The 27,793-nt window shown below is 38.3% G+C and overlaps 3 protein-coding genes across 5 annotated transcripts in view; 1 reads left to right on the top strand and 2 right to left on the bottom strand.

Annotated features, from left to right (window-relative positions):
* The window catches only part of LOC126371431 (intermembrane lipid transfer protein VPS13A-like), a 64,731-nt gene extending 63,062 nt beyond the window's left edge, over positions 1–1,669 (bottom strand). Inside the window, exon 1 of the mRNA XM_050016714.1 lies at positions 1,655–1,669. The gene's annotated coding sequence lies outside the window, so the exon portion shown is untranslated. The remainder of the gene's footprint in view (positions 1–1,654) is intronic.
* A 2,216-nt stretch (positions 1,670–3,885) lies between these two features.
* On the bottom strand, positions 3,886–6,091 carry LOC126371497 (putative transmembrane protein 183BP). Its single transcript, XM_050016809.1, has 3 exons — positions 5,812–6,091; positions 5,009–5,703; positions 3,886–4,237 (listed from the first exon to the last, which is right to left on the bottom strand). The coding sequence occupies exons 1-3, from the start codon at positions 5,849–5,851 to the stop codon at positions 3,923–3,925; spliced, it is 1,050 nt and encodes a 349-aa protein (XP_049872766.1). The 5' UTR covers positions 5,852–6,091; the 3' UTR covers positions 3,886–3,922.
* Positions 6,092–7,053: 962 nt separating this feature from the next.
* Positions 7,054–27,793, top strand: part of LOC126371446 (liprin-alpha-1) — a 237,211-nt gene continuing 216,471 nt past the window's right edge. For all 3 annotated transcript variants that reach the window (XM_050016742.1, XM_050016741.1, XM_050016740.1), the window contains exon 1: positions 7,054–7,561. In XM_050016742.1, the coding sequence (XP_049872699.1) occupies positions 7,313–7,561 (249 nt within the window). In that variant the 5' untranslated portion in view covers positions 7,054–7,312. The remainder of the gene's footprint in view (positions 7,562–27,793) is intronic.

Here is a 27,793-nt window from a genome sequence, read left to right as displayed (position 1 = left end):
AATATCAGGCGCGTTGCGAGCTCGTTTAAATGTAAATGACATTTCTAACTACCTACCAGTGCCTACATCCCCTCTTTGCCACAAGATTGATGAAAAAATTCTTCGTAAATTGCAAAAACATGGAAAGGATTACCCTCATTAAATCTTTAAATATAGTTACGAAAATTTAGTACAGTATTTGATTTAAAACTTTTTATAAAAATAATAATAATAAAAAAAAAGTTTTAAACTAACTAACTATTTTAGTTTATTTAAGTTTATTTGTTTTATAATGAAAGATTTTCCAGGCACTTCTTTTTTTTTTGACGTGACTTATTGTAGATTTGCCGCAGATGGCATTAACTACTTGGCCGGACAAATGGGGAGCGCTGAAGGCTCTCACCCGGTACAACGTTTAAGACAACAGGCCTGAGGGTGTCCAGTTGGGGTTTTGTTCGTTTTGTTTGGCTTTTAAAACGGCAACACTTAAGGTATTTAAAACGTTTTAAATCGGTTCTTTTACATCTATGTATACCCAGGACAATGAACGTTCTCTACCTACTGCACCAATACGAAGACAAATAGGTGTCCAAATACAGATGTCTATTCGATTAAAATTAATTGCAGCCTAGCGTCCAACTTGACAATTAATTGGGCTCAAAAGTTGTTATACTGTTAAGAATCAATTTGTGAATTAACTTTTCTAAAGAAAGATTAATTGATGTTGTAATTCACCATCGTCTCCCTAGCATTATCCCGTTTTTCTCAGGGTCCGCTTACCTAACCTGAAGATTTGACAGGTCCGATTTTATACAGAAGCGACTGCCTGTCTGGCCTTATAACCCGCGAAGAGAAAACCAGCCCAACACAGGTTAGGTCACATACCTCCGAAAATGCATTTCTCGGGGTGGGTTTCCTCACGATGTTTTCCTTCACAAATTCGACAATCACTGCGTCCTCAAAGTGATAAGCAAACGTTCTACCAACTGAGCTACCACGGCTCTTTTTTGGAGTTGTAATTCACCGTTTTCTGCAAATATTCTTTCCATGGAAGGGCGAAATACGTGTCGATGGTGGAATAACTTATGCATTATCTGTACGTATGTATATTCGTATACAAGGACAGGAGATCGATGTTCTTACTCCGACCCGATAGACATTTAAAACCAAAAGTGGTCGCAGGTTCGATATCTGCGCGTGGTGACTCTGGATATTAAATAGACTTCAAATATACGTAATATTGCACCTAGATCCTCCAGTTGAAGTTTAACAACAACCGGGTACGAGCCGGTTTTGCGACACGAATTAAGAGCAAAGGTCACAAGGCAAGCGCATTATTGATGAGAATTGATATCTATCACACTGCTGGAGCTATAAATAGAGCCGCAAAATCAAGGACACCGCATCCTTCAACAACATCTGTGCCGCAAAATAAATTGCGCATAACACCAAAATGGCGAATTTTAAACCCACAGTCCGTTACAAATGCAATCAAAAATTAAAACCAGCAACTACATCGATAAATCCAGAAAAATAAAGAAAAAAGGTTTTACTTTTTTACGCGTTCGAAATTCGAAATCCTCTTTCGGTCATAGACTAAAGTAACTATTAAAACAGATAGGAAATAAGGTAGTAAAGTAGGTACATAAGAGAATAAAGTAACAGAATTAATTACCTTTTTTACATGATTTTCTTCGGTAATGCAGTCGAGGTCCCAGTTTTATATGACGTCAGGGAGAGAGGGATTTGACAGGTGTCACGGTGGACGCATGTGCGGGGTTAGGGCATGCGCAATAAAGCTTCGAGAATATTTCCAAATATAAGAAAAACGTGGGAGTACGCTCGATATGAAGCGCTATTTGCAAGATGCTTAGTATATAGTACCTACTTGATGTTCAGTCCTTGAGATGAAATCAGAAAACAAACCTTTATAAGCCTTATGGCGATAGTAACTAGGTAGTAAAAAGCCTTCGCTGCTCTGTTATCAGGATATCCGGTTGATTAGACGTCTCTACATAAAAAAATACATAACTAGTTTTATTATTTACAAGTAGGTAAGAGATAGAACAAACAATTTTAGATCTTACTCTTAGAAAAGTAGAGGTGTTTCTTTGTTGTATGATTCTAGATCATATCTATTAGTAAGCATACCTGTTGCATACAGAGACTAAAATTAATACAACTTTATGTAAGGGCTAAAACGAATGGATCGCGGGGCTAACATATAACTTACTTTCCGTCTGAAGTATAGCCTAATGAAGTTTCTATCTGGGCTATGGACTGATTATAACCGAGGGCTTTGACATAATAATATACTTTATTGCACTTAACAACTAGTTACATCACAAACAAGAAATGGACGTTTACAAGGGTGGACTTATCTCTAAGAGAGATCTCTTCCAGCCAACCCAGAGGTAGTATTAGAGTAACTGCGGAAGAATAAAAAGAGGTGCAATATATTAAATACATTATAATAATTATATCTACATATAAAACCGTTTAAAAAAATATATATACACAAACATATGCCTAAGCCTCTATAAATATATACACATATAAAATATACTATACCTACAATACATACCTATTATATATATAACAATATACTTAGACTACGAATACTCTATGGATAAAAAGTGCTCTTTGACTCTCTTCTTAAAAATTAGGTAAGAGGAACTCTCCTGAACATATAGATGCAGCAAATGCTATCTACCCGGATAACCGGGTGCGGCTATTAGTCGAAACCCCTATATATAGGGTTCAAATTATTGAACCCGTATCGCGAATACTGGTAAAGACCAGGCATGTTCTATACCTACCAAGGCTCGCTGGACCGTATATTTATATTCAAATATATCTTTATTCAGTAGGTAACATAGTTACACTTTGAATCGTCAACTTTTACATAACGAACGTCTCATCCGCCTAAAACTACTGCAGCTTCTCACAACCTGTATAGCCGGGGAAAAGAAGCTGCAAGAAAAACCTCGGCACAGGGCCCTAGACGTTTAAAAAAAAAAAATAAACATAAAATATTACTATACAATTGAGTAATTTAGCTGCCTAATATCAGTTCTCAGACAGTTAATCCCATGCATTCATCAAGAGTAGCTACGGGTTGTATAACTCTGCCCACCCCGATAGGGATACGGGTGTGACTACATGTATATAAAAAAACACAGTGGGGCTGCGAACTGGTTACCGTACAGTTCTTCATGTCTATCATACGACTGAACCTTAACGGCCTCCGTGGTCCAGTGGCTGAGCGTTGGACTCACGATCCGTAGGTCCCGGGTTCGAATCCCGGTGGGGACATATCACAAAAATCACTTTGTGATTCCTAGATTGGTTAGGACATTACAGGCTGATCACCTGATTGTCCAAAAAGTAAGATGATCCGTGCTTCGGAAGGCACGTTAAGCCGTTGGTCCCGGTTACTGCTTACTGATGTAAGTAGTCGTTACATGAGCCATGTCAGGGGCCTTTGGCGGCTCAATGATAACCCTGCCACCAGGGTTGATAATTCACCTCACAACCCATACGATAGTAGAAGATACGACTTAACAAGTATGGCTGCCAGTTGCCTTAAGTCCTGACACACTGCCCCCCTCCCAACTGAGATTTTTATGAAATTACTTTGGGTATGTTGTAACGGTCGAAACCGGAGCATCTACCCGGGCAGCAGTTTCAGGGGCGCCTAAACACAACACAGTTGGCTCCATGGGTGGATCCAGGGGGGTGGGGGGTTCATCACATACATCTTAACGCTGCGTATCTAAAGAGGTTGCAAGTTGCTTTCTTCTCCTTTGGACGGACCTTCTTGGCGTTCGACTTGATCCCAGCATTACCGCCGCCAGAATCCGCCCAATCCAATTTATAGTGGGGATGAACAGAAAAAGAATAACATCAAATATAAATCATTTATTCACATAACAATCCCTATTTACAAATCCGTATCACGGATCTTAAAAAAGTCTTTTTTTAGGACTGGGAGTGACTCTTCGTCCCTGATGTGGGAAGGGAGAGTGTTATCAAAATGTGGGTACTTCGGGTGCCACCAATCAAACACGTATATGTTGACAACGGTGTCTAATACGACAGAATACTCTGGCAGGATATCTCTGGAGACGCTGTAGCAGCCCGTGTTAAAACCCAAGTGCAGACGGTGGTGACGGAATCCCTGTGACAAGACCACACTCACTGATGATAATGTCATACCCATCAGAGGAGGCACTTCGTAGAAGCTTTGACAGGTTACCTGAAAACGAAAACATAAAATTACTATTGTTTGCAGTCAGAGAACTATAAATAATAGATAAGAAGGCAAAATTAAAATAATACACCACAATAATACACTTTAAAAGGCAGAATGGTGTCAAGAGCTAACTCATTTGATTTAAAAAAATACAAAATTAAAAAAAAAAACATATGAGGAGAAAAAATTTTCTTTTTTCATCTCAAAACAATGAATCTTTATTTTATAAAGGTACAAATCAAATTTAAGTAATTACATTTCAATCGTTAAAAATAGGGCTTAAAGAAAGTTGCAAATAACATGGCTTTTTACAGTTTCAGGTATAATGAGGATATCTTTGATAGGAGTGTAGGGCAGAAATAAACACATTTTCTAGAACGCAGGGTTGCAGTAAAACATTACTTATTTTTAAATAAAATAGAAACTTGACTTTCATTAGATGAGTGTTTCTTATGATCCTATATTGAAAATCAAAAATTCACTTATTTCTTTCATCCACAAGAAATAGGAAAATAATAGGTAAAAATAATACTTACCTTATTATGCCGAAATATAATAAAAGCACAACTTAACCGAACATTAGTAAGCAATGAATGAATTTTGTTATAAATTGTGCAATAGCCAATACACCAGTTAAAAATAACACAAATGACAAAATGCATTAGGCAAGAAAATGTGACAAATAAATAATGGAGAATAAATTTATGATAATTAATTTGAAATCTGACAAATTATTTTATTATAACAGTCATGCCAAATACATAAAAACCTTACTTGTAAAACTTGTGTATCCTCATCAGGATTTGCATCAATTCTCCCGAGTTCTTCTATAAAGTCTGTTACCGTTACAACTCTCTGCTGTGGATATGACTTCTTGAATTTAAAATAAACGGACCAGTATGATGGTCCCTTATAATACCACACGTTGACACACCTTCTCTTAACCAGCGAATGTGGTCGACTATCGTGCACTGCCTGCTGTGCAACTTTCTTGGTAAATACATCATAAGCGTGATATAAAGCCCGAATCACCCTCTGTCTTAGTCCATACAGTTTATAACTGTTCTCTATCCTTAATTTCTCGGGCAATTTCGGATTATTCTGGCAATACCGTTTATACAATGTCCTCCAAAATGACTCTCGCTTAGTTATTGCATAAGTTGCCTTGTTTATACGAGCAAAATGGCCAACTTCCTCAGGTTTTATATACTGAGAAATCAAATACCACACAATTTCCGGGTAGACAATGCCAGGACGATCGTCAATATTGTCTGGTTCAGGCTTGGAATGGTTTCTCTTTTTCTTATACACGAAATTTTTTGTACCATCAGCATTAACCTCCTCAATTATGTCAAAATCATCATCCTGGATTTCTTCCCAGGTTAGTTCTGGGGTTGCAGTCTCCGGAACAGACTTTTTGACTCTGCTCACAGGTTTCGGCGCGTTCGCGCTATCATTTATCGTGAAATCTGTAAATCATATAAGAATTATTTGGGGTTAGGACTAGCTGTTTACATTATGTATAAAGAAGCAATTACATTTTCAAGCACTTTATTCTTAGTGAAAATAATACGTACCTGCATTTATATTCTTTTTGGAGCCCTTTTTCTTCGGCATTTACTGTGTTTACCACAAACGTAATATATCCAAAGACCAGCATTCACAAGACAGATTTCAACTCGGTTTATAAGCAGTGTTAAAAATACAAAGGCCTTTTTTAAGGTAACTAGACTCTGGTCGCCTACAGAAAATTGGAAAATTGATCTAGTGGGAAGTCTGAATAGAATTAATTTGCTGTTTATTCAGATTTTGTCAAGTACACAAACACGAACACTTCAAGCTATTTTTTTCGTAACATTTTTTTTTGACAAAATATATTCAATGTTGCCATTTGCGATGATTTGGCTATTTCAAGAAAAAAAATTGATTTGATTTCCGTTTACTTTTTTGATGAAAAACGTATTATAATAATGTTATAATTATTATATTTGATTTTATTAATTGTCATCTATAAATTGATAGACTATTGTAAATCTTAAATTCATCAGCGCCATCTAGTATTTTGAAAACAATTTTGTCAAAGATTAACTTTACATTTCAACAGATGTTACTCTTTACAAAAAAATACAATGCAAGTCTAATGAAAATGTTTTGGTTCTAATCTTTTCAACATTATATTCAACAGTTCAGTAGAAACTATAATAACATAATTATTCATTATACATCAGTGTCTTCAAAGTTCCTTTTCTATGATAAATATCCACGTCAATCTTTTGCTGCATCATTAGCATTACTTTTTAAAGTTAATCTTATACATAATTTTGAAACATGTTATTACTCCTGAATCTTAACAAACTTTAGAATAAGTACATAGGTACACCTGCATAAGTCGCTTCTGTAATATTTCATATAAGGGATAAGCCGAGCTTCAAGTTTAGTATAAGAAAACAACTTACAGCCACTTTTGATACGAAGTTCTAAGATGAAATTCTTTTTGCATTACACTTCACCACGTAGTATTATTTCTTATTCTATGACTTCACGTATACTATAACGGTCTTAGTTTATAAATTAAAATAAACTTTAACAAACAACTCTTTATAAACTACATGCCTTCTACACACAAGAATAAGAATGATGTACATAATCGTTATAATGACATGTTAATTATCCTTAGGTACCTTAAATAACTTTATTATTTATTTTTGTCATTTATCTTAACTCTTGATCAAATGGTAATAGGATTACAATATGCGTGCGTCTCATCTGTGTTAATTTTAATCTATGATAAGATTGACGTTCCAATCCAAGATGGCAGACATGCCGCTTGAGCCATGATAGTATGGAATCGTAGGAGTACAATTTTTAGGTGTGTCTTTCTAAATATCGAACTAGAATGTCTCCTAAATTCGTGACTAATGTCCCATACCTTTGTGCAGACAATGTGAAACAGCGCGACTGCGTGCTGTGCGCTAGATTTAGGTAACGTTAGTGCCGGGACATATGTAATAAAAACGGTGATCGAATTTGTGTTGTTCGGAGTGTCGTGTACGTTTTCTGGTTTGATGGTAAATTAAAATGTGGAATATGATGTGCGACGTGATGCCCACGATATCGGAAGACAGTATCAGCCAGCGGAGCTCGCAGTTTAGTGGCGAGGATGCCAACTTCGAACAGCTCATGGTGTCTATGTTGGATGAGCGAGACAAGCTTGTCGAGAGCCTGCGGGAGACGCAGGAACGGCTGGGGGACTCGGAGCTGCGTCTCAAGGAGGTGGAGAAAGAGCGGGACTCGCTGCATCGCCAGATCGCTGCAAACTTGCCTCAGGTCAGTGACATTGCGTGTTTCGCTAGTGTAGATAGCACTGTCAGTACATACCATTAACTGACATCCCCGAAAGTATGTCTATAATCTGCTAGCCAGTAATATACTTCATGTACTTGCAGATGTAGGTTATAAAAGTATACACACAATTTCAAGTATACCTACTATTTAAGATTTCAACTTTTTAGAAACCTAAACCTAATATGGATCACATAACTATCTTTATAAGCAATGATAGTAGATTACCCCTTGCCTGTTCTTCGAGATGTATAACTGATGTTGATTATTAAGCCTGTTTTCTCCTTACATGTTCCTATCCCTGTATCCTGGTCTGATCCTGTCCTGTATTCTTGGAAGACACCTGGGGAAATCAGCAATCAATTTAGGAAGATTTGCATGTCAGAAAAATGTGATTGGCTTTAGAAAACTTTGGAAAACTAAAGGATCTTGCCATACTGCAAAAACACCTTGCCTGTTTTAAAAAAAGTTAAATAAAGGCTTGTAAAAATGTTCATGTTGTGACTAACTAATGAGTTCAACCTGTCTACTTTGATCCTTGCAATGCCATGTACCTAGTGGAAGCATATTTCACTGTTACCACTTGTGTTTTAGTAATAATAACTTGACAGTACATTTTGGCTTAAAGTATTGTATTTCATCCATACTTAAAATGTTCCTACCAGCTATTATCTTAATAGTATAGAAAACCTTAACACAGTTGTAGGTATTAGAAAGGTAAGTTAATAACATGATGTAAAATCATATTCATACCCATCGGTATATGTATAGATACCTTCCTTCCTGCAGAAAATACTTTACATGTATTACTGACCTTAACCACTTCCCTTCAGTGTCTGAATTTCAAATTCTTTAGGCAGACATGTGATGTTGTTAATCATTATTAAAAAAAACCCATTAAACAAGTTTGAACTAATTAAAAATGAAATAAGACATCTTTCAATTTTATATTAAAGTTACGGTCCGTATCAGGAAAAGATATAACCAAACGGCACTCCTTAGATTAACAAAGAGCAATATAGAGCCAGTGGGTCAAGGAGACAATGAATTGCAAATATTGTGCTCAGCCAACGGAACCAACAACCCCATTCAAGAGCTAAAGTATCAATGCTCACTACATTATTGCTTACAATAAAATGTAATAATACACTAGGTACTGAATGAATGATTATCACATGCTCAGCGGTGAAGGAAAACATTGTGAGGAAACCAACATTCCCGAGAAATGCATTTTCGAAGGTATGTGAACCTAACCTATATTAGGCTGGTTTTCCCTTCACGGGGTGGATGGTCAGACAGGCAGTCACTTGTGTAAAAAACTGGACCTGCAAATCTTCAGGTTAGGTAAGCGGACCCTGTGAAAAACGGGATAATGCTAGGGGGATGTGGGATGACACTAGGTACTGAATGAGGGATTTTCCATGCGACATTCTCCAAAAACAGTATAGATGGCGTTGTTCAGGTTTAACGTGATAATTACAAAATTATTCCAAAATAATTTATATTGATGCATAGAATTATGTTGCTACCTACACTTCTCATCAAAAAAATCGAAACACCTTGCAAGTTTACGTTTTGTCAGGATTATCAGAAAAATGTGTACATTTAGGAATAAATGTTAAATGTCGTTTAATAGTGAGTAATATGAGCTTATCAAATCTTAATGTTAATGTTCTAAATTTAAATGAATTTTTCATAGGTTTCGTATTTTGTTAAATGAGTCATTTTTATTCCGTATGGAGTATAAAGGAAATGGATTAAACAACACACGTAAATGAAAAAAAAAAGCTAAAAAACGTTTATTTAATAACTTGTATTCCCTCCCCGAGCTCTAATTACTGCTTCCATACGGTTCTTCATCGATCGGATGAGAGTCACGATCACATGCTGTGGTATATTGTCCCACTCCTCTTGGATTGCATCTTGCAGCTGGCTAAGTGTTTCTGGGGCAGGATCTCTTGCTCGAATTCGTCTCTTTAATTCATCCCACAGATGTTCAATGGGATTCATGTCCGGGCTTCTTGCTGGCCATTCCATAATAGAGATATCGACTTCGTTAAGATAATCTCGTACGACGCCCGCGGTGTGAGCTCTAGCATTGTCGTGCATGAATATGAAGCCGTTGCCAATAAAATGTGCATAGGGCATCACATGAGGCTCGAGACACTCTTCGACGTACCGATGACAGTTTAGTGCAGGCAGACGTGGCCCAGACACGAAAGCAAGCTCTGTCTTACCGTCGGCGCTGATTCCTCCCCAAACCGTCCACGAACCGCCACCATAGCTGACCTTTTCTTCAATGCAGCATTGTGCATAGCGTTCTCCGTCTCTTCTGTAGACCTTGTTCCTTCCGTCGTTACCATACAGCATAATTTTACACTCATCAGAAAAGAGAACTTTGCTCCACTGTAGGTATGACCAATTTAGGTGCTCACGTGCAAAGTTAAGGCGCGCTCTTCGATGGTCTGCAGTTAATTTCGGCCCATTTGCTGGCTTATGCGGTACCAGTCCACGATCCTTCAACCTTCTTCTAATTGTAGAGTCACTTACAGCCACCCTTCGTACAACACGAAGCCGCTGCTGCAGTTGAAAAGCGTTAAGGCGTCGATTTCTTAAAGAAGTTGTTACAATAAATCGATCATCTCGCTCAGAAGTGACCCGATTCCTGCCAGATCCTGAACGGCGCGTGAACAAACCAGTCTCCCGATAACGTTTATAGACTCTATGAACAGATGACAGGCTTAGATGCAGTCTTGCAGCCACAACACGCTGACTAAGGCCAGAATCCAGCAATGCCACAACTTGGGCGGCTTCTGTGGGCGAAGTATCCATACGTTTTAGAAAAAAAACCTTTTTTCAGACGTCCCAAAGTCACAGTATTGAAATAAAAAACAAAAAGTTTAAGGATAGGCGCCAATTTTTAGTTTTTAAACGCTAAATGTACTCCAACCCTAAACACACATTTGTCTCAAAACAGTGATTCATTTCGTTTATAAGATAAACAAATGAAATTCTAATTTTGAATTTAGAATTTTCGCTTATTACTGTAATGGCCAAACTGCCAGCTATACATTTATGTATTTTTTTTCATCGTATGAATTCTTTTTTGTGTTAAATTCGGACAGAAACAATGAAAACGGAAGTGTTTCGATTTTTTTGATGAGAAGTGTATAACGCTTCTCTTTATTTTGATCCGAATAATAATGGGTGGAAGATGTAATTGTGCCTGGGTATAATAAAAAGGGTCATTTATACCCAAAAACGCAGATGAAAAATGCATTTGTCTGTTATCCATCTTCTTCTATCGTGTGGATTGTGAGATGGATTACCAACCCCATAAACCCATCCATGAAATCCATGAAATTAGAAGAGAAAAAACTGTACAGCACCATGTTATTGATTTTGGGGTACATACCCTGGAAAGTCCAAAGTCAAGTGGAAAGTTAAGTCTAGATTTCTGCAGTAGGTATGTATTAAAAAAGAAGGTTCTAGAAGGAAGAATATTGGCTTCTGAAGAGTATTGCTGTAAACAGAGGTTGGAAGGTTAATTTGCCAGTTGAATGTTAATAAAAAAAGAAGCTAAATCTAGCTGGTGAGGAGTGGGTGTACTAAAAACCTCTGCCTACTCCTTCTACAGGTGTGCTGATGTTCTTTTTCCCTTTTCTCAAAATTTCATAGTATGGTGTATATGGTGTCATGACATGAGCAATATAATGTACCCACTTTAGGACTCTGTCGCACCAACATATTTGACATTTAGTGAGACTTAAAATTCAATTTGTCAAAAAAGTTAATGTGACATGGTACCAAAGTGTATACATATTAATGCTCGTGACTGTACTTACTGAGGAAACTTAATTTGTGACCTTGACATACATAACATAACATAAATAGCCTATATACGTCCCACTGCTGGGCACAGGCCTCCACTGCGGGTTGGTAGAGGTATTTTTACGGCTAATAGCCGGGACCCACGGCTTAACGTGCCCTCCGAAGCACGGAATCAACTTATTTTTTCCTTGACATAGTATTAATATTTTCAATACAATTCTCTCTGTTTATGACATATCATAATCTGTTTTATTCCTTAAAAATACACATGAATTTATACAAAAGTCACTGAAATAGCTAAGCAACTAAAACATAGTGATTATATTCGTAAATCACCCCAATGGGTTGAAAACCATGTCAAGTTCACAAGTAAATCTATTATGGATCAATCTACATAATATAGTGAAGACTAGCGACCCGCCCCGGCTTCGCTCGGGTGCAATGCTGTGGAAAAAATGAAATTATTTACGACATCATATTAAACACCTCAAAAATAACAGCATTTCTCTACTATTTAATGGATGTTATTATACATATAAACCTTCCTCTTGAATCACTCTATCTATTAAAATAAACCGCATCAAAATCCGTTGCGTAGTTTCAAAGATTTAAGCGTACATAGGGAGGGATATAGGGACAGAAAAAGCGACTTTGTTTTATACTATGTAGTGATTATAGAAAGCGAAAGTGTTAGATTATCTAATGTTATTAACATAATGTTATGTTACTAGTTCAGTGTCACAGTGATAGTGAACTGAATAAACAATAACAAAAGTTCACAGGCATGTGAACTTACGGAATGGAACAGAATGAATCGTAACATGACATAACACCAGTATGCAGAGTCAATTCATTCTCATGATTTATTGCTATCTGTTCTCTGTCACATGACCTATTGACATCATAAATCATGATTTAATGAATTATTATTACAGTTTACTGTCATTTTGTTCTAATAAAGGCAATAATTTGATGGTTTTTATCTCCGCACCACCAAAATCCCCTGGTAGTTGCGGCTTCCGAATACATCCCGCTTAGGGACGGTACTGAAAAGTATCGGCGTCCGTAGGAAGTAATATACGATCCAGACGACCCGATTACTCTAGCCATAGAGGCAGCCAATTAGCTCGCGACACCAAACACTTCAGCACCCCGATATCGACCCCGCAGGCGTGGTCGACGATTTCCCTCAGTCAGCGCTTATCGCTATCGACCCACTTTTTCTCTCAGACGACGCCCTGAGCCAAGGGCCCAACTGGGCAACCTTAGTCCTGCTGTCTTAAACGTTGTACCGGGTGAGAGCCTTCAGCGCTCTTCATTTGTCCGGCCAAGTAGTTAATGCCATCTGCGGCACATCTACAATAAGTCACGTCAAAAAAAAAGTTTATTTAAAACTGTCATAAAGTGAAAGATTTCATAACATGTGCTACTTTTGCATAATATAATTTTTGAACACTATTTACTCCAATGGCAATGTCCGGTTATATGAGTAATTGAAGATCCTGATGTGGCCTAAGGAGGAATCACACTATATGTGTTTCGGCTAGTAGCCGTCCTGTGAGTACTTTATCTTGCGACGGATGTACCTCTTGACTACCGTAAGCGTGAAGTGAAAATTAATCCATTTGCAAGAGTTTTCAATTCTACCGTAAGCGCTAAACTGTCGTGTGTCAATACCCAATTTCCGGCCAAGTAGTCTATGCCATCTGAGGGAAATCTACAATAAGTCACGTCAATATATCAATAGCCGAAGACCAATAATTTTATGTGCACTCCGAACATACGTTTTCAAGAAAACTGCGGTAGTGAGCAATACTGAGTCATAAAAGTCTTTACCTCTAATACACCTGTGATGATATTGTCATTCTATTGCCCTGCCAATTATTTACTTTGCTTCTCATTTGGCATGTTGAAATACCTCACGTCATTCAAGTATGCTTGCCAAGCAATTCTCTTGCAACCAACTTTCCGTGTACTGTAAACAAAGTTTTAATTTCTCAGTCAGCTTCTTAGAAATTGTTTGTGTTGTGTGAAAATGCGGTGGGTTAACTAGAATATGAATTCCGAGGTATTTTTTTTGAAAATGTTGCGTTTATAATGCAATTTTGTTTGTTGATTGCATGAAGCAAGTTCGACGAATAGATTAACGTTAAGTATAGATTTCTTACAAAAAATCGGGTCATCGGAATAATGAGACCGAGAGATACCACATCTGACCTCAAAGTGTAAATAAAAGTAAAAATATTTATTTACCGAATAAAGTAAAATTAACACAAGTTAATAGCGGGCCCTGCACTAGGGTTTCCCCTGTATCGCAGTAGCCCTATGATAAATCAATTTTTGCATAAAGATTAAGAATACGAAGTCCGGTGGAAACTCAGGTATTTCTCAAATATCACATCTTCAAATTCAAAAGTATCTTTATTCAGTAGGTAATGTAGTTACACTTTGAATCGTCACTTTTTACAATAACAAGCGTCTAATCCGCCTAAAACTACTACTTCTCACAACCTGTATAGCCGGGAAAAAGAAGTTGCATGAAAAACCATGGCATACGGCCCTACCTTCTTTAAAAACAAACATAAAATATTGTTATACAATAACCTTTTTTACAAAGTTTATAAAGAAAAAATAAATGTTTAATTACTGTCTTAAAACTGTTTAAAGGTAAATTCTGAATGTCTTCGCAGTATACGTCAGTAGTGTGCCATGATAATTTGATCCCAGTTTAGTTATATTGGAGGGCAAGATAGACGGTGTAGAGGAAGGCCAAGACGAAGTTACTTAGCTCAGATAAAATAAAAGGCTGACGTCTCGTTATACAAGGTGGTCAAGAAACTTGTAAAGAATCGACAAGTCTGGAAATAGCTCCATCGAAATGAACCTAGCTTTTAATTTTTGAATGAATTAAGTATCTAGCCTCCATAAGGATGTTACCAGCGGGGTTAAAATGGCCACATCGAAACAATTCATCTAAGAAAGCAATAATGCTATTTGACATTTGTTTGTATTGCGCACTTACTTTTATATGCGCAAATGTCAAATTGCCATATTGCTTTCTTAGATGAATTGCTTCGATGTGGCCATTTTCACCCCCCAGATCGATTGTTTGTCTTCGGCATCGATCGATAGGTCAGTCGATCGATTAAAACTATCAGATCAGTCGATCAACTTCGATCGACGTCAACACCCGACATAGCAAGAGCAACAATGAGATTCTATTTCACATATTATCGAATGATAAAATCAATATATCTCAAGAATATACTTTACATTGTGCTATAAATGAAACGTGCATCGCTATAGTGACTGACTATGTAGTGGCCACCCACGATGGTATGCATCGTTTGAAAGTGCCTCTTTGTACTCTCTCCATCTTTTCAAAAGAAATTTATATATCGGAAATTGTCTTTTTTCTTCGGGTAACTTAGGGTGGTACTTATTAATAAACGAATCTCAGCTGAGACTGCCCTCAAGATCATGCTCTAGTCCTTGTTTTTATTTAAGAACTGTCACATTGACATGATCTTGAGGGCAATCTCGAAGCTGAGATTAGTTTATTAATACCACCCTAAGTGCTAGCGGGCTAGGAATCAAAGAACATTGTAGCTGCCCAAAGTTACCAAAACTACTGCAGGAGTAGTAATAAATCAATATCAAATTCAGGATGGTTCATGTGGTAACTTATTGCATTGCCTGCTTGCTCGGCCGATGAAAGAATTTCGGCGATAATTTGTAGCGGAGCAATTAAATTAAGGTATAAGGTTTTTCTATAATGCGAGTTATTTTTCTATTATACATTTTTTGTAATTTCTTTTATTTGTTTTGTGTTATATATTATATACATGTATATATTTCTTATTTAATTCAATGCATTGCAATCTGGTTTTCCTCCTTTATATCTGGTAACACTCACCTTATGTTAACCTAAGCCTTAATTAACCAGGCTTAGCCTAATATGGGAGCATTGGGAACTTTGTTGAGATTTAAAACGTTTTAAAGTAAAATTTCATGGTTATAACTACCCATAGACCATCGCGGTGGGTCCACGAGTGTAATGGGGTACTATAAGAAACTTACATAAAAATAACATTACACAACTTCTAACAGCTTCGTGGTCTAGTAGTTAGAGCGTTGGACTGGCGATCCGGTGCCCCATATCAATCAATCAATCAATAATTCTTTATTGCACAAAAACAGCAGTTAAACACAGGACATGTACAGACGAATAAAATAAGCACAATAGGCGGCCTTATTGCTAAACAGCAATTTCTGCCAGGCAATCACAAAAACCACTTTGTGATCCCTAGTGTATTTATGACATTGCAGAGAGACCACTCGATTCTCCGAAAGTAAGATGAGCCGTGCTTCGGAAGGCACGTTAAGCTTATCGGTCCCGGCTACTATTTACTTAGTACGAAGTCATTAGTCATGAGAAATATCATGTGCCCAGTTTAGAACCCTGTCGCACTATTATATTTGACATTTAATGAGACTTACGGTTTCATTTGTCAAAAAAGTTAATGTAACTTGGTTTCAAAGTGCATACATATTAATACTCGTGACAGTACATAAGCCACGCCTTTGGAGGTTCAAGAGTTAGGGTTGATGAGGTCGTTCGTTGGCCTCACATCCCGTATGCGAGAAGATTTGAAGATCGTAGTTACAAAAACCCCGGAAAGCTGCAATGAAATAATCTTTACCTCACCTGCGATTTGTCATCCGGAATCACGTCGTAAACTTTAGAAAATGCAATCGCTCAAGCGTTCAAACTGCTCTAAACTTGAAGCAAATAGGTTGCTTCTATGCTATAGAGCGAAAAAAACGGCTTTATTTTCGTATTTTCTCAGGCATGTTGTAATAACCAACAGAGGAATTTTGTCCTTTATGTTGATGGAGTGTTCCATATGGGATGTGGGCGACAGAGTGATCGGGGATTTCAAAGGGCAATTCACCTAGAAAAGCAATATTGCTATTTGATAGTTGTTTCCATTGCGCACTTAATTTTATGTTTTATGTTTAATTTTATTTTTTTTAAAGAACGTCTAGGGCCCTGTGCCGAGGTTTTTCTTGCAGCTTCTTTTCTCCGGCTATACAGGTTGTGAGAAGCTGCAGTAGTTTTAGGCGGATGAGACGTTCGTTATGTAAAATTGACGATTCAAAGTGTAACTATGTTTCCTACTGAATAAAGATATTTTTGACTTTGACTTTGACTATGCGCAAATGACAAATTGCAATATTGCTTTTTTAGATGAATTGCTTAGATGTGGCCTTTTTAACCCCCAAGTACTCCTATCACTACCACCGTTCCCCATATCCTCTTAGAACTTTATATCAAGAATGGCTGCAAGTTGTCTTCTGATTCCTTGTGGCCTTCACTTCATTAGGGACACCCATATCCGAAGATGTTAACTCGAAACTTCCTCCGCTCGACTCTGCCTCAGCTGAGCATTTTGGCATTATACGTTGTGGACTCTAGCATATTATACTGCAAGCCTTACTGGAATAAACTCGCGATAAAGTTGAGGCAACGTCTTAGAATACCGATTTTGAGCTGAGTTCGTCCTGAGGTCTTCCGTAAGGTCGCCTCAATTGAGGACGGAGTAGGAAATGCAATCCCGATCTCGCAAGATCTCGTCAAATTTTTCGAGATCAATCCCGAAGCGTAAAATGACGAGATCCCGTTCGAGATTGACGGGATTGCGTGAATTTCCTTGAGTCATACTTTTTGTTTTGATGATGCTGATTTCCAAAGAAAACTGAATTATTTATTTAGTGATATTGTAGAATAAATGTTGTTACTTTTAACAAATATTTTATTTTAATAAACCTCACTGTCACAAACAAGCAGTTTTCATCGTTTTCAGCCATCCTTACTTTAATTTTTTTTATGAACTAGACGAGATCCTGAAAATTGATATTTCCAATCCCGCGGGATCTCGAATTAGCGATCTCGAGTCGGGATTGCAATCCCTAGGACAGAGTCGAGGTTCCAGTTAACATCTTAGAATGCAAGCGTAAGGGCTTAAGTTTATGTATGGATGTATGTGTCTAGTTGTAAATCATCGTATTTCCGGTACGACGCCTATAACTATGGTTTCTGGCATTATGCTATTTTCGTCCACTAATCAACCGAACATACCGCGCTGTTAATGTTCACATTCGAGATATATTTAGCTTGTAGAGATAATTTTTATCCAACGCCGCTTTTGATGTTGCTACGGGCATTTGTTAAATTTGATGCATTTGTTCTCAGTTATAATTTACAGCTGAAACCGACTTATATTGTATAGGAATGTAGTTGTGGCCAGATCTTAGAATTGATCATTTCATGACAACATCAGAATATTTATTCAACGTAATTATCATGGATAAACTTGTTGAAGGTCAATGTAACATTTCTGAATTTACGACACTTAGGCTGAGGAGAAGAAATGACAAGAAAATGCAACAGCAACATATTTTTTAAATCGATGAGGGAACATTACAAGTTATTTAATGTACTCGATCATTTCATAAAATGCTCATTATTTCATGAAATAGCCCACTTAAGTTGACCATATCGCTGAAACGTCAACGTTTAATGGTATTTCAATCAACGTTTGGGGTGTCCATGCTGTGTGGTTGTTATAAAAGCGAATAATCGAAGTGATCTGGCGTCCTCGCTAAGCGGATCTGCCAGAGCACAATTGCAGCCTCCTACCTCCAAAAATAAATTATTATTATAAATTTGTCTCCTAAAAGATTCGTTCCGGACGCACTCCACCAGGATATGATACACATCTTCGACGGTATCACACTCAGCGCAATTCGGAGAAATCGCCTTGCGCATGAGGAAGGCAAATTTGTTTAAGGGAACGTGTCCCGAACGAATCCTGAAGGCCATTACAAGTTCTTTCCTTTCCATACTTGACTCGAACCACGGGTAACGATAAGGGTCGTTTTGGATTGTTCTGTACCAAATACCTTTAGTTAAAGACCTTTCGTCAAAATATTCTTTGAATAGAGCAAAAATCTTTTCTTTTAAAAAAGGAATCAAATCTGTGTAGAAAGGCAAGATATTAAACCTAATACTATTCACTATAGCTTGTTTAGCCAAACAATCGACCCTTTCGTTACCATCTATGCCGACATGGGAGGGAACCCACTGTAACTTAATAACTTTGTTTAGCTGTTTTAATTCACAGAGTGACTCAAGAATAGTGTAAGCTAACGGGAACCCTCGAGCACTCGAGGTGCACCGTGGCACGTGTTGAAGCGCGCTTCTAGAGTCCGATAAAATTACAAATTTGTCAAAATCAACACTTCTAACATAAGAGAGCGCTTCACTAATAGCAATTAACTCTGCATACATAATGCAGACATTATTATTAATTTTAAATTTCACCGAAATATCACTCTGGTAATCAAACATTGCAGCACCCACTCCCTGAACATCTTTGGAAGCATCCGTGTATATTTTATAATAATCCTTATATGTATGACCCAACATAGCCGTACATTTAGACTTCGATTTATATGATGCACTCGCTTTTTTAAACCCCTTACAGTCTTCGATTTTATATTTAATTATATCACTCAGATCAATATATTGAACCCAATAATTTAGAGAAAACATTTCCAATAGTGCCGCTGAATGGACAGGTAAAGATTTCAACATAATATTGTATATAAACAATAGTGCCGGTATTTTTTTCCTACGCCAATAAATGCTACCGTCAGACAAACGGGACAGTTCTTCAACCATATCACAATTTTTGCTATTTTCCAACGATTTATTCTTAAGCCAAAATTTACCCGCTAGGTACAAACGCCTTAAATGTAATGGTTGGAGACACAACTCATTCTCCATAACGTGGATTGGAGTTGTTTTTATAAAGCCGCCAATAATTCTCATACACTGATTTTGGACCTTGTCTAGGCTGCATATATTATTTTTAGCACTTGTATCGTAAAAGAAACTGCCATAATCCAACCTACTTCGGATTATAGATATATATAATCTACGTAGGTGTTTGGGATGTACTCCCCAACTAGAACCGGCCAATACTTTAAATATACACTTCTCATCAAAAAAATCGAAACACCTTTCAAGTTTACGTTTTGTCAGGATTATCAGAAAAATGTGTACATTTAGGAATAAATGTTAAATGTCGTTTAATAGTGAGTAATATGAGCTTATCAAATCTTAATGTTAATGTTCTAAATTTAAATGAATTTTTCATAGGTTTCGTATTTTGTTAAATGAGTCATTTTTATTCCGTATGGAGTATAAAGGAAATGGATAAAACAACACACGTAAATGAAAAAAAAAGCTAAAAAACGTTTATTTAATAACTTGTATTCCCTCCCCGAGCTCTAATTACTGCTTCCATACGGTTCTTCATCGATCGGATGAGAGTCACGATCACATGCTGTGGTATATTGTCCCATTCCTCTTGGATTGCATCTTGCAGCTGGCTAAGTGTTTCTGGGGCAGGATCTCTTGCTCGAATTCGTCTCTTTAATTCATCCCACAGATGTTCAATGGGATTCATGTCCGGGCTTCTTGCTGGCCATTCCATAATAGAGATATCGACTTCGTTAAGATAATCTCGTACGACGCCCGCGGTGTGAGCCCTAGCATTGTCGTGCATGAATATGAAGCCGTTGCCAATAAAATGTGCATAGGGCATCACATGAGGCTCGAGACACTCTTCGACGTACCGATGACAGTTTAGTGCAGGCAGACGTGGCCCAGACACGAAAGCAAGCTCTGTCTTACCGTCGGCGCTGATTCCTCCCCAAACCGTCCACGAACCGCCACCATAGCTGACCTTTTCTTCAATGCAGCATTGTGCATAGCGTTCTCCGTCTCTTCTGTAGACCTTGTTCCTTCCGTCGTTACCATACAGCATAATTTTACACTCATCAGAAAAGAGAACTTTGCTCCACTGTAGGTATGACCAATTTAGGTGCTCACGTGCAAAGTTAAGGCGCGCTCTTCGATGGTCTGCAGTTAATTTCAGCCCATTTGCTGGCTTATGCGGTACCAGTCCACGATCCTTCAACCTTCTTCTAATTGTAGAGTCACTTACAGCCACCCTTCGTACAACACGAAGCCGCTGCTGCAGTTGAAAAGCGTTAAGGCGTCGATTTCTTAAAGAAGTTGTTACAATAAATCGATCATCTCGCTCAGAAGTGACCCGATTCCTGCCAGATCCTGAACGGCGCGTGAACAAACCAGTCTCCCGATAACGTTTATAGACTCTATGAACAGATGACAGGCTTAGATGCAGTCTTGCAGCCACAACACGCTGACTAAGGCCAGAATCCAGCAATACCACAACTTGGGCGGCTTCTGTGGGCGAAGTATCCATACGTTTTAGAAAAAAAACCTTTTTTCAGACGTCCCAAAGTCACAGTATTGAAATAAAAAACAAAAAGTTTAAGGATAGGCGCCAATTTTTAGTTTTTAAACGCTAAATGTACTCCAACCCTAAACACACATTTGTCTCAAAACAGTGATTCATTTCGTTTATAAGATAAACAAATGAAATTCTAATTTTGAATTTAGAATTTTCGCTTATTACTGTAATGGCCAAACTGCCAGCTATACATTTATGTATTTTTTTTCATCGTATGAATTCTTTTTTGTGTTAAATTCGGACAGAAACAATGAAAACGGAAGTGTTTCGATTTTTTTGATGAGAAGTGTATTTAAAAATTTTAGGGTTTTTTGGGTAATTTCCCTTACGAAGATGGTGTGATCGGAAATGCGTTTCGGAGGTAGTTATCTAAGTTGTATTGGGCTGGTTATTCCTTCGCGGTTTGGAAGGTCGGATAGGCAGTCGCTTTTGTAAAAAGCCTGGACCTGTCAGATCTCCACATTAGGTATGCGGACTCTGTGAATACGGGATAACGCTATTGAGATGAAGACGATGATGGTTTAAAATGTAGCATTAAATTGTATCTATGATAAATAAATAAATAAAAATAAATAAATAAGGTATAAATATTTCTGTATCGTTCATGCATGGAATGAGTACACAGCTGGCGAGGAATGGGTGTACTATACATGTCTGCCTACCTTTTCGGGAAAACAGTTGTGATGTTATGTTATTCAATGAGTTTCTCTTTTAAAGCGAATCTCAAGATCGACACAAACATTATTTATATTTAATAAATAATTAAAATATTAAAAAAATATAAAATATAAATAATAAATAATTATTAAAATAATTAAAATATTAAAAAAATATAAAATATAAATAATAAATAATTATTTATATTTTATATTTTTTTAATATTTTAATTATTTATATTTAATAAATAATGTTTGTGTCTATAGTCCAAAATAAAAAGTTCCAAAGCTTTTTTAATGCGTCATGCAATGAGCAAACTAAACTAATCCATAACATAAACAGCCTTAATACGTCCCACTGCTTATGCCCAATTCCTCCAATACCCATAAAATACCTATTTTTTAGGTTATGGCAATGGGTCCCTTAATCTTTAACCGCGTCGGAAAAAAACTGTTCCTAATAATATCCTATTCTAAAAAAATGCTCTTTAACGAAATAAGCAAAAGTTTTCAACAAATTATGCACATGGAAAGTTCACAACGGGTGTGTGTCGAGATGTAGTATTTATGGCGTTTGAAATACATAGATTAACATCACTAACCGCGAATACCCTTTAGTGGCGCAGTACTCGAGAAATCTGCAGCACCAAGGTCTTTAGTGCGGCTATGTTGCATGCTTTTCCGGTTTTTTAGTTGACAACAGAATGCTGTAATTACGTGTGCCAAAATTTGTCTCGGAGGTAACTTCCTGTTTCTGGCAATTATACGGATAAACGATTTTTAAGTGCGTAAAGAACACGCTATACTTCCCCTTTTTTAAAGTGTTTCCTTCCAACAAACATGCAAAAATGGTATACCGTCTAACGCGTATGTGGGAGCGAGATAGAGAGTTCGCGCGCGCTTGCCCTTAATCCTTTCCATTTAGGGTTGTATTAATAAACTAATCTCAGCTTCGAGACTGCCCTCAAGATCATGTCAATGTGACAGTTCTCATATAAAAACAGAGACTTAAGCATGATCTTGAGGTCAGTCTCAGCTGAGATTCATTTGTTAATACCACCCTTAGACTAAAGTAAGTCCCAGAGGGGGTGAGAATACGAATTGGTGCGGGGCGGAGAGTTACCGTTCTTCACGCAGTATTATCCTTTGACTACTTAAATATAGGGCCAAAAACAAGAAAATAGATCCCACTGCTGCGCACCGGCGTCCTGTCGTAGGGATATTGAGTATTCTAATAATAATAGCGGATATATATTTAAAGCGATAGGGGTTACTTACTGACTGACTAACTCACTCGTCTCGAAATCTTGGAAACTACTAGTGGTAGGAGTGTTATATTTTGCAAAGAGGTTCCTTTATGACGTAGGTGCCCACTAAGAAAGGTTTTTGCTTTAACCCCTAAGGGGGTAAAAACGGTGGCAAAGTTTCACGCGAATGGAGTCGTGGGTATTAGCTTTTGCCCGCGGCTTCTCTCGTTTTAAATTCGGAATAACACGATTTCCCTTTCCTAATTTACCAATTTTTAGCTTCCTACCTTGGAAAATGCGAAAGGCCCATATAAAATGTCATCTCTTTGAAGGGGCGGTTTTAAAAATAATAATTAAGCACATTTTTATTGTTTGTCACAAATAGTCCGCATACAAATTTTTAGTTTTTTACTTTGAAAATTGAGAAATGCTCCATAGAAATTTCCACCCCTTATTTTAAGGAACTGGGGGTCAGAAAGAGACAAAAAGTAGCCTATGTCACTTTCTATCCCTTCAACTATCTCCACTTAAAAAAATACGTCAATTCATCGCTCTGTTTTGCCGTGAAAAAGGGACAGACAGACAAGAAACAATACACTTTCCTATTTATAATATTAGTATGGATTGTCTCTGTGCCCCTCTATGGTTCTCAAACGTAAATAGCTGAGAACATCCAACTCAAGGTAAACATTTGTTTTAAACTAATATCTACTCAGCGCTTCTAGCTAGGTATCCAGGCAATCCCTTCAGAGGCAAACATGTACACTTAATTCTCGGTTCATGTTTGGTAAGCCTGTTCTAAGCGCAATTTCAACTGTCTTAATTATATCCGCCATGAAATAGGCTCTTGTGGATCTGAGTACACTGTTAATAACGTACTTTATTGCGTAGTGCAAACACAGTATAACAAACTCTAAAATCCACTCAAACCCTAGCGTTATCCCGTTTTTCCGCTTGCCTAACCTGAAGATTTGACAAGTCCGGTTTTTTACAGAAGCGACTGCCTTTCTGAAGGGAAAACCAGCCCAATATAGTTTAGGTCACATACTACCGAAAATGCACATCTCGGGAATTTGGGTTTCCTCACGATGTTTTCCTTCACCGCTGAGCACGTGATAATTATTTATGAACCAAACATGAATTCGAAAACAAATTCGGAAATCATTGGTTTAGGTCTGCGCTGGGATTTGATCGTGCAAGCGTTCTGCCAACTATGCTACCATGGCTCTTGAAACAAACCTACGTAAATACAGAATTAGATCACAATGGATGCAGACTTAAGCAACTTTCGCAAAGGCCGGTCATAGGATGGGTGACCACAAAAAAGTTTTCATCTCGAGCTTCTCCGTGCTTCGGAAGGCACGTTAAGCCGTTGGTCCCGGCTGCATTAGCAGTCGTTAATAACCATCAATCCGCACTGGGCCCGCGTGATGGTTTAAGGCCCGATCTCCCTATCCATCGATAGGGAAGGCCCGTGCCCCAGCACTGGGGACGTTAATGAGCTGATGATGATGAGATGCATCATCAATCACCAATCTGCGATAGCCGTGTTTGGACAACGCGTGACTTACAGTCATGAGCAATATAATGTACCCACTTTAGGACTCTGTCGCAGTAACATATTTGACATTTAGTGAGACTTACAGTTCAATTTGTCAAAATAGTTAATGTGACATGGTACCAAAGTGTATACATATTAATGCTCGTGACCGTACATAAGCATGTGAGCGCTACTCGCCATCAAACTTCATAAGTTTGGCGGGGATGATTTGCATATCTAACGTTTAAGTATTTCATTTAAATAAATTAAAAAAAAACATCGTATTGTCGCGGGTTCGAATCCCGTCACGGGCTCTAAACCACTGAAATCGACTTTATAAGTTCGAATTCATGTTTGGATCATAGGTAATTGATATCGCGTGGTTTACAGGATTTGTGTCTGCCCGGTTCTTCTTCTATCGTGTGGGTTGTGGGGTGCAATACCAACCTTATCAATCCTGGTGTCAGGGTTGTTATTGAGCCGCCAAAGGCCCCTGACATGGCTCATGTACCGACTACATACTTACATCAGTGCCTTCCGAAGCACGGATCATCTTACTTTCGGACAATCAGGTGATCAGCCTGTAATGTCCTAACCAAACTAGGGATTACAAAGTGATTTTGTGATATGTCCCCACCGGGATTCGAACCCGGGGCCTCCGGATCGTGACCCCAACGCTCAACCAATGCACCACGAAAATTGCTTTATATCGCCATCATTAAAAGCAACTTTCAATAATATATTCAGCAAGGTTGGTGGAGTCATTCATAATACAGAGTTGTTTAGAGTTTAAATATCTCGAGTTTGTTAGAGATCACTATATTGAGTTACAGCTTATTACTTTTTTTACTTGTTAGAGTTTGTTTAAAGGCCTGACGTCCTTTGGGGGGCGGTATGTTCAAGTAGAAAACCAGGCCAAAATATTTAAAAAAAAATAATAAGTTTGTTGTCTATGGTTTTTTGTATACACTATGAATGGACAATAAAAAGGTTTAGTTTTCCCGCGATACTCGAGTTTTCTTCCACGAACATTTTGGTCAGCAAAAATTTAGTTTCGATCGCCATCGACTCGCAAAGAAGAAGAAGAATCAATATTCTAGTAATTTAAAGCTCTTTCCACCCCGAAATGGACAACGGGCGTGAGGTGTACTATATAATAGATTTATTTACAATTAAAAAAAAGCTTTTAGTAAACAAAACAGACACCTGTTTCCGCATATCTCGCGTGCCTACCCCGTCACGGTGACAGCTCGGTCAAACGTCGGCGAAGTACGTACCGTTGATGCGTGCTGTCATGTTAAAAATGCTCTTCATTAGATAAAGCGATGATATTATTATTATTAACTAGATTCCCTATTTACTTATTACGTTAGCAGTATACAGGGTGTTAGTGACATCGTAACGAAAACTTTGAGTGATAATTCAGGCCTTCTGAGTTTGATATCAAGTGGATTTTTTGGTATGGAAAATAATTTAAAAAAAAACACAAAAATTTTCATGAATTTTCCGACAGGAAATTCCACTTAATATCAACTCAGAATCATGGTCTGAATCATCCCCCTCAGTATTCGTTATGGTGTCACGAAGACCCATACCTACTTGTATGGCTACCTGTATGTACTGGTACGGGGTGTAAGTGACATCGTAACGAATACTAAGGGGGCTGATTTAGCTCATTATTCTGAGTTAATATCAAGTGGAATTTTCGATCGCAAAAGTATAGAATTGAAAATAATTAAAAAAGTACTAAAAAAATCATGAATTTGCGACGGAAAATTCCACTTGATTTTAACTCAGAATCGCGGTCTGAATCATCCCCCTCAGTATTCGTTACGATGTCACTAACACCCCTTATAAAGCGAAGGATGGGGCTGGCAAAAAAGACCTAGAAGGACGTACATTGACCAAATTGGAGATGTCGTTTTTTTTTTATATTAATTTTTACAGCTTAGTCCCAAATAGCAATTATGTCGCTCTGTATAAACCTAATCGTCCCCATATTTTTAAACTGACTTGACTGCTTGGATACCATTGGCGCAGTGAGTGTTGTCATATTTACGATGTCATAATTGAGCCGAACTATTTGACATTGTAAGCGTCTCGCGAATCTGGATTAGGTTGTTGCCAACTTTTTGAACACGCCTGTTGTGCCGATGTTTTTGGTCACTTAGAGTGTTACTATCTATACGGCCACCTTGAATATCCCTAATTATTGGACATTGTGGACGTTGCTAACTATATGTATACCTTGACTGTCACTAGCTATTTGCTTCTGACTGTACCCAAGTCACCCGTTCTCCGAATAATGTGGGCTATCACGGAATTTACCAATCCCAATCTACGATACAAAAAAAAACGCATATCCACATTGATATACCAGTAGTTGTACTTCGTATTTGTGAATATGACTTGATTAATAGAACCACAACATTTTCCTCCTTTTTTGCAGTCGGTTAAAAACGCTGCGTCTCCATTATTTAATCTCATTGGCACGGACAATGATCGTGTATTTCCATTGGCAGCGAGCCACCATTTTATTGGTGTGTATGACCGCGAATGGTAGTGGATCTAGCAGTTAATGGTGAATTTGTGAGTGCAGTCACCTTTGGTAATCCTCCCTATACTGAGGTGTTTTCTATTGATATATGATGATGTCCTCCCAGACGTATGCGTCGACGGCGACACCCTTAGCTAGTGTTATCCTGGGCTCTTGCATGGGCGCGGGCGTGACTAGCAAAACCAAATTTAGTTTTAAAAGTTCTGTTGCAAGAAGCACAATAGAGAGTCCCATTTGAGTTATAAGTGTAGTGGTAGGAGGGCTTGGGTCGAGTTTTTCGGATCTGGCGTTTGGCGTCAAGATCTTCAAGACGGGTTCGTTCAAAGTTTTTTAATCCCGATTCGACAGCAGATCGCCAGTCCCATCTCTGAGTGGCAAGCTTCTCCCACGATTCAATAGACGTGCCAATAGCAGTCAGAAGACGTTTCAAGACATCCCTGTAACGCAGGTATTGTCCTCCCGGTTTACGTTTACCTTTTTTTTTACGAGGAGTAATCCATCATGGATACCCAGCCGCCCGGGGAAAGCGACTGGGTTATGTGAGACTCCTACTCACTAAAACTTCTCGGTGTTCCACTCCGTTCGCCGATTGGCGGGTGTCCGGGGACGTTGGCACACTCTTCCGTGCACCCGTCGGCTCCGTCCGATTCGGACTCTCCCTGGGTTCAGGATGGGAGGAACAGTCCATCCTGATCTCCGATATTATATGATCTGCCGGGAACACACGGCAGACCACAGCCTCCACAGCCCTTGATGGATTGAGCGACGTGATTTCCCCGCTCCCGTCGCCCAAGGGCTAACCGGGCAAGAGTTGGCGAGCAAATACCCCCCTTCTCCGCCCAGTTCTTCTGCGTCTGTGACGAGCGCTGCTCGTTGTTGCGCCCACGCTGGACAGACCCCCAACGTGTGGTCGGCTGTGTCGTCACTGCAGGCGCAGTGGTGACATACTGCCAAGGGCTCCCTGCCGGCTATGTGGCAC

The sequence above is a fragment of the Pectinophora gossypiella genome, chromosome 12 (genome assembly GCF_024362695.1).
Source record: "Pectinophora gossypiella chromosome 12, ilPecGoss1.1, whole genome shotgun sequence".
Taxonomy (NCBI): Eukaryota; Metazoa; Arthropoda; class Insecta; order Lepidoptera; family Gelechiidae; genus Pectinophora; species Pectinophora gossypiella.
Note: the sequence above shows the minus strand (reverse complement) of the source record. Positions and strands in the feature narration are given on the sequence as shown.

Excerpts from the sequence above, each read along its gene's own strand:
- LOC126371497 (XM_050016809.1), bottom strand. The coding sequence starts at position 5,851 with ATGCCGAAGAAAAAGGGCTCCAAAAAGAATATAAATGCAG. Across the intron at positions 5,704-5,811 it reads CAAAAAGAATATAAATGCAG|ATTTCACGATAAATGATAGC; the intron begins GTACGTATTATT and ends TATGATTTACAG. Across the intron at positions 4,238-5,008 it reads AGGATACACAAGTTTTACAA|GTAACCTGTCAAAGCTTCTA; the intron begins GTAAGGTTTTTA and ends TTTCGTTTTCAG.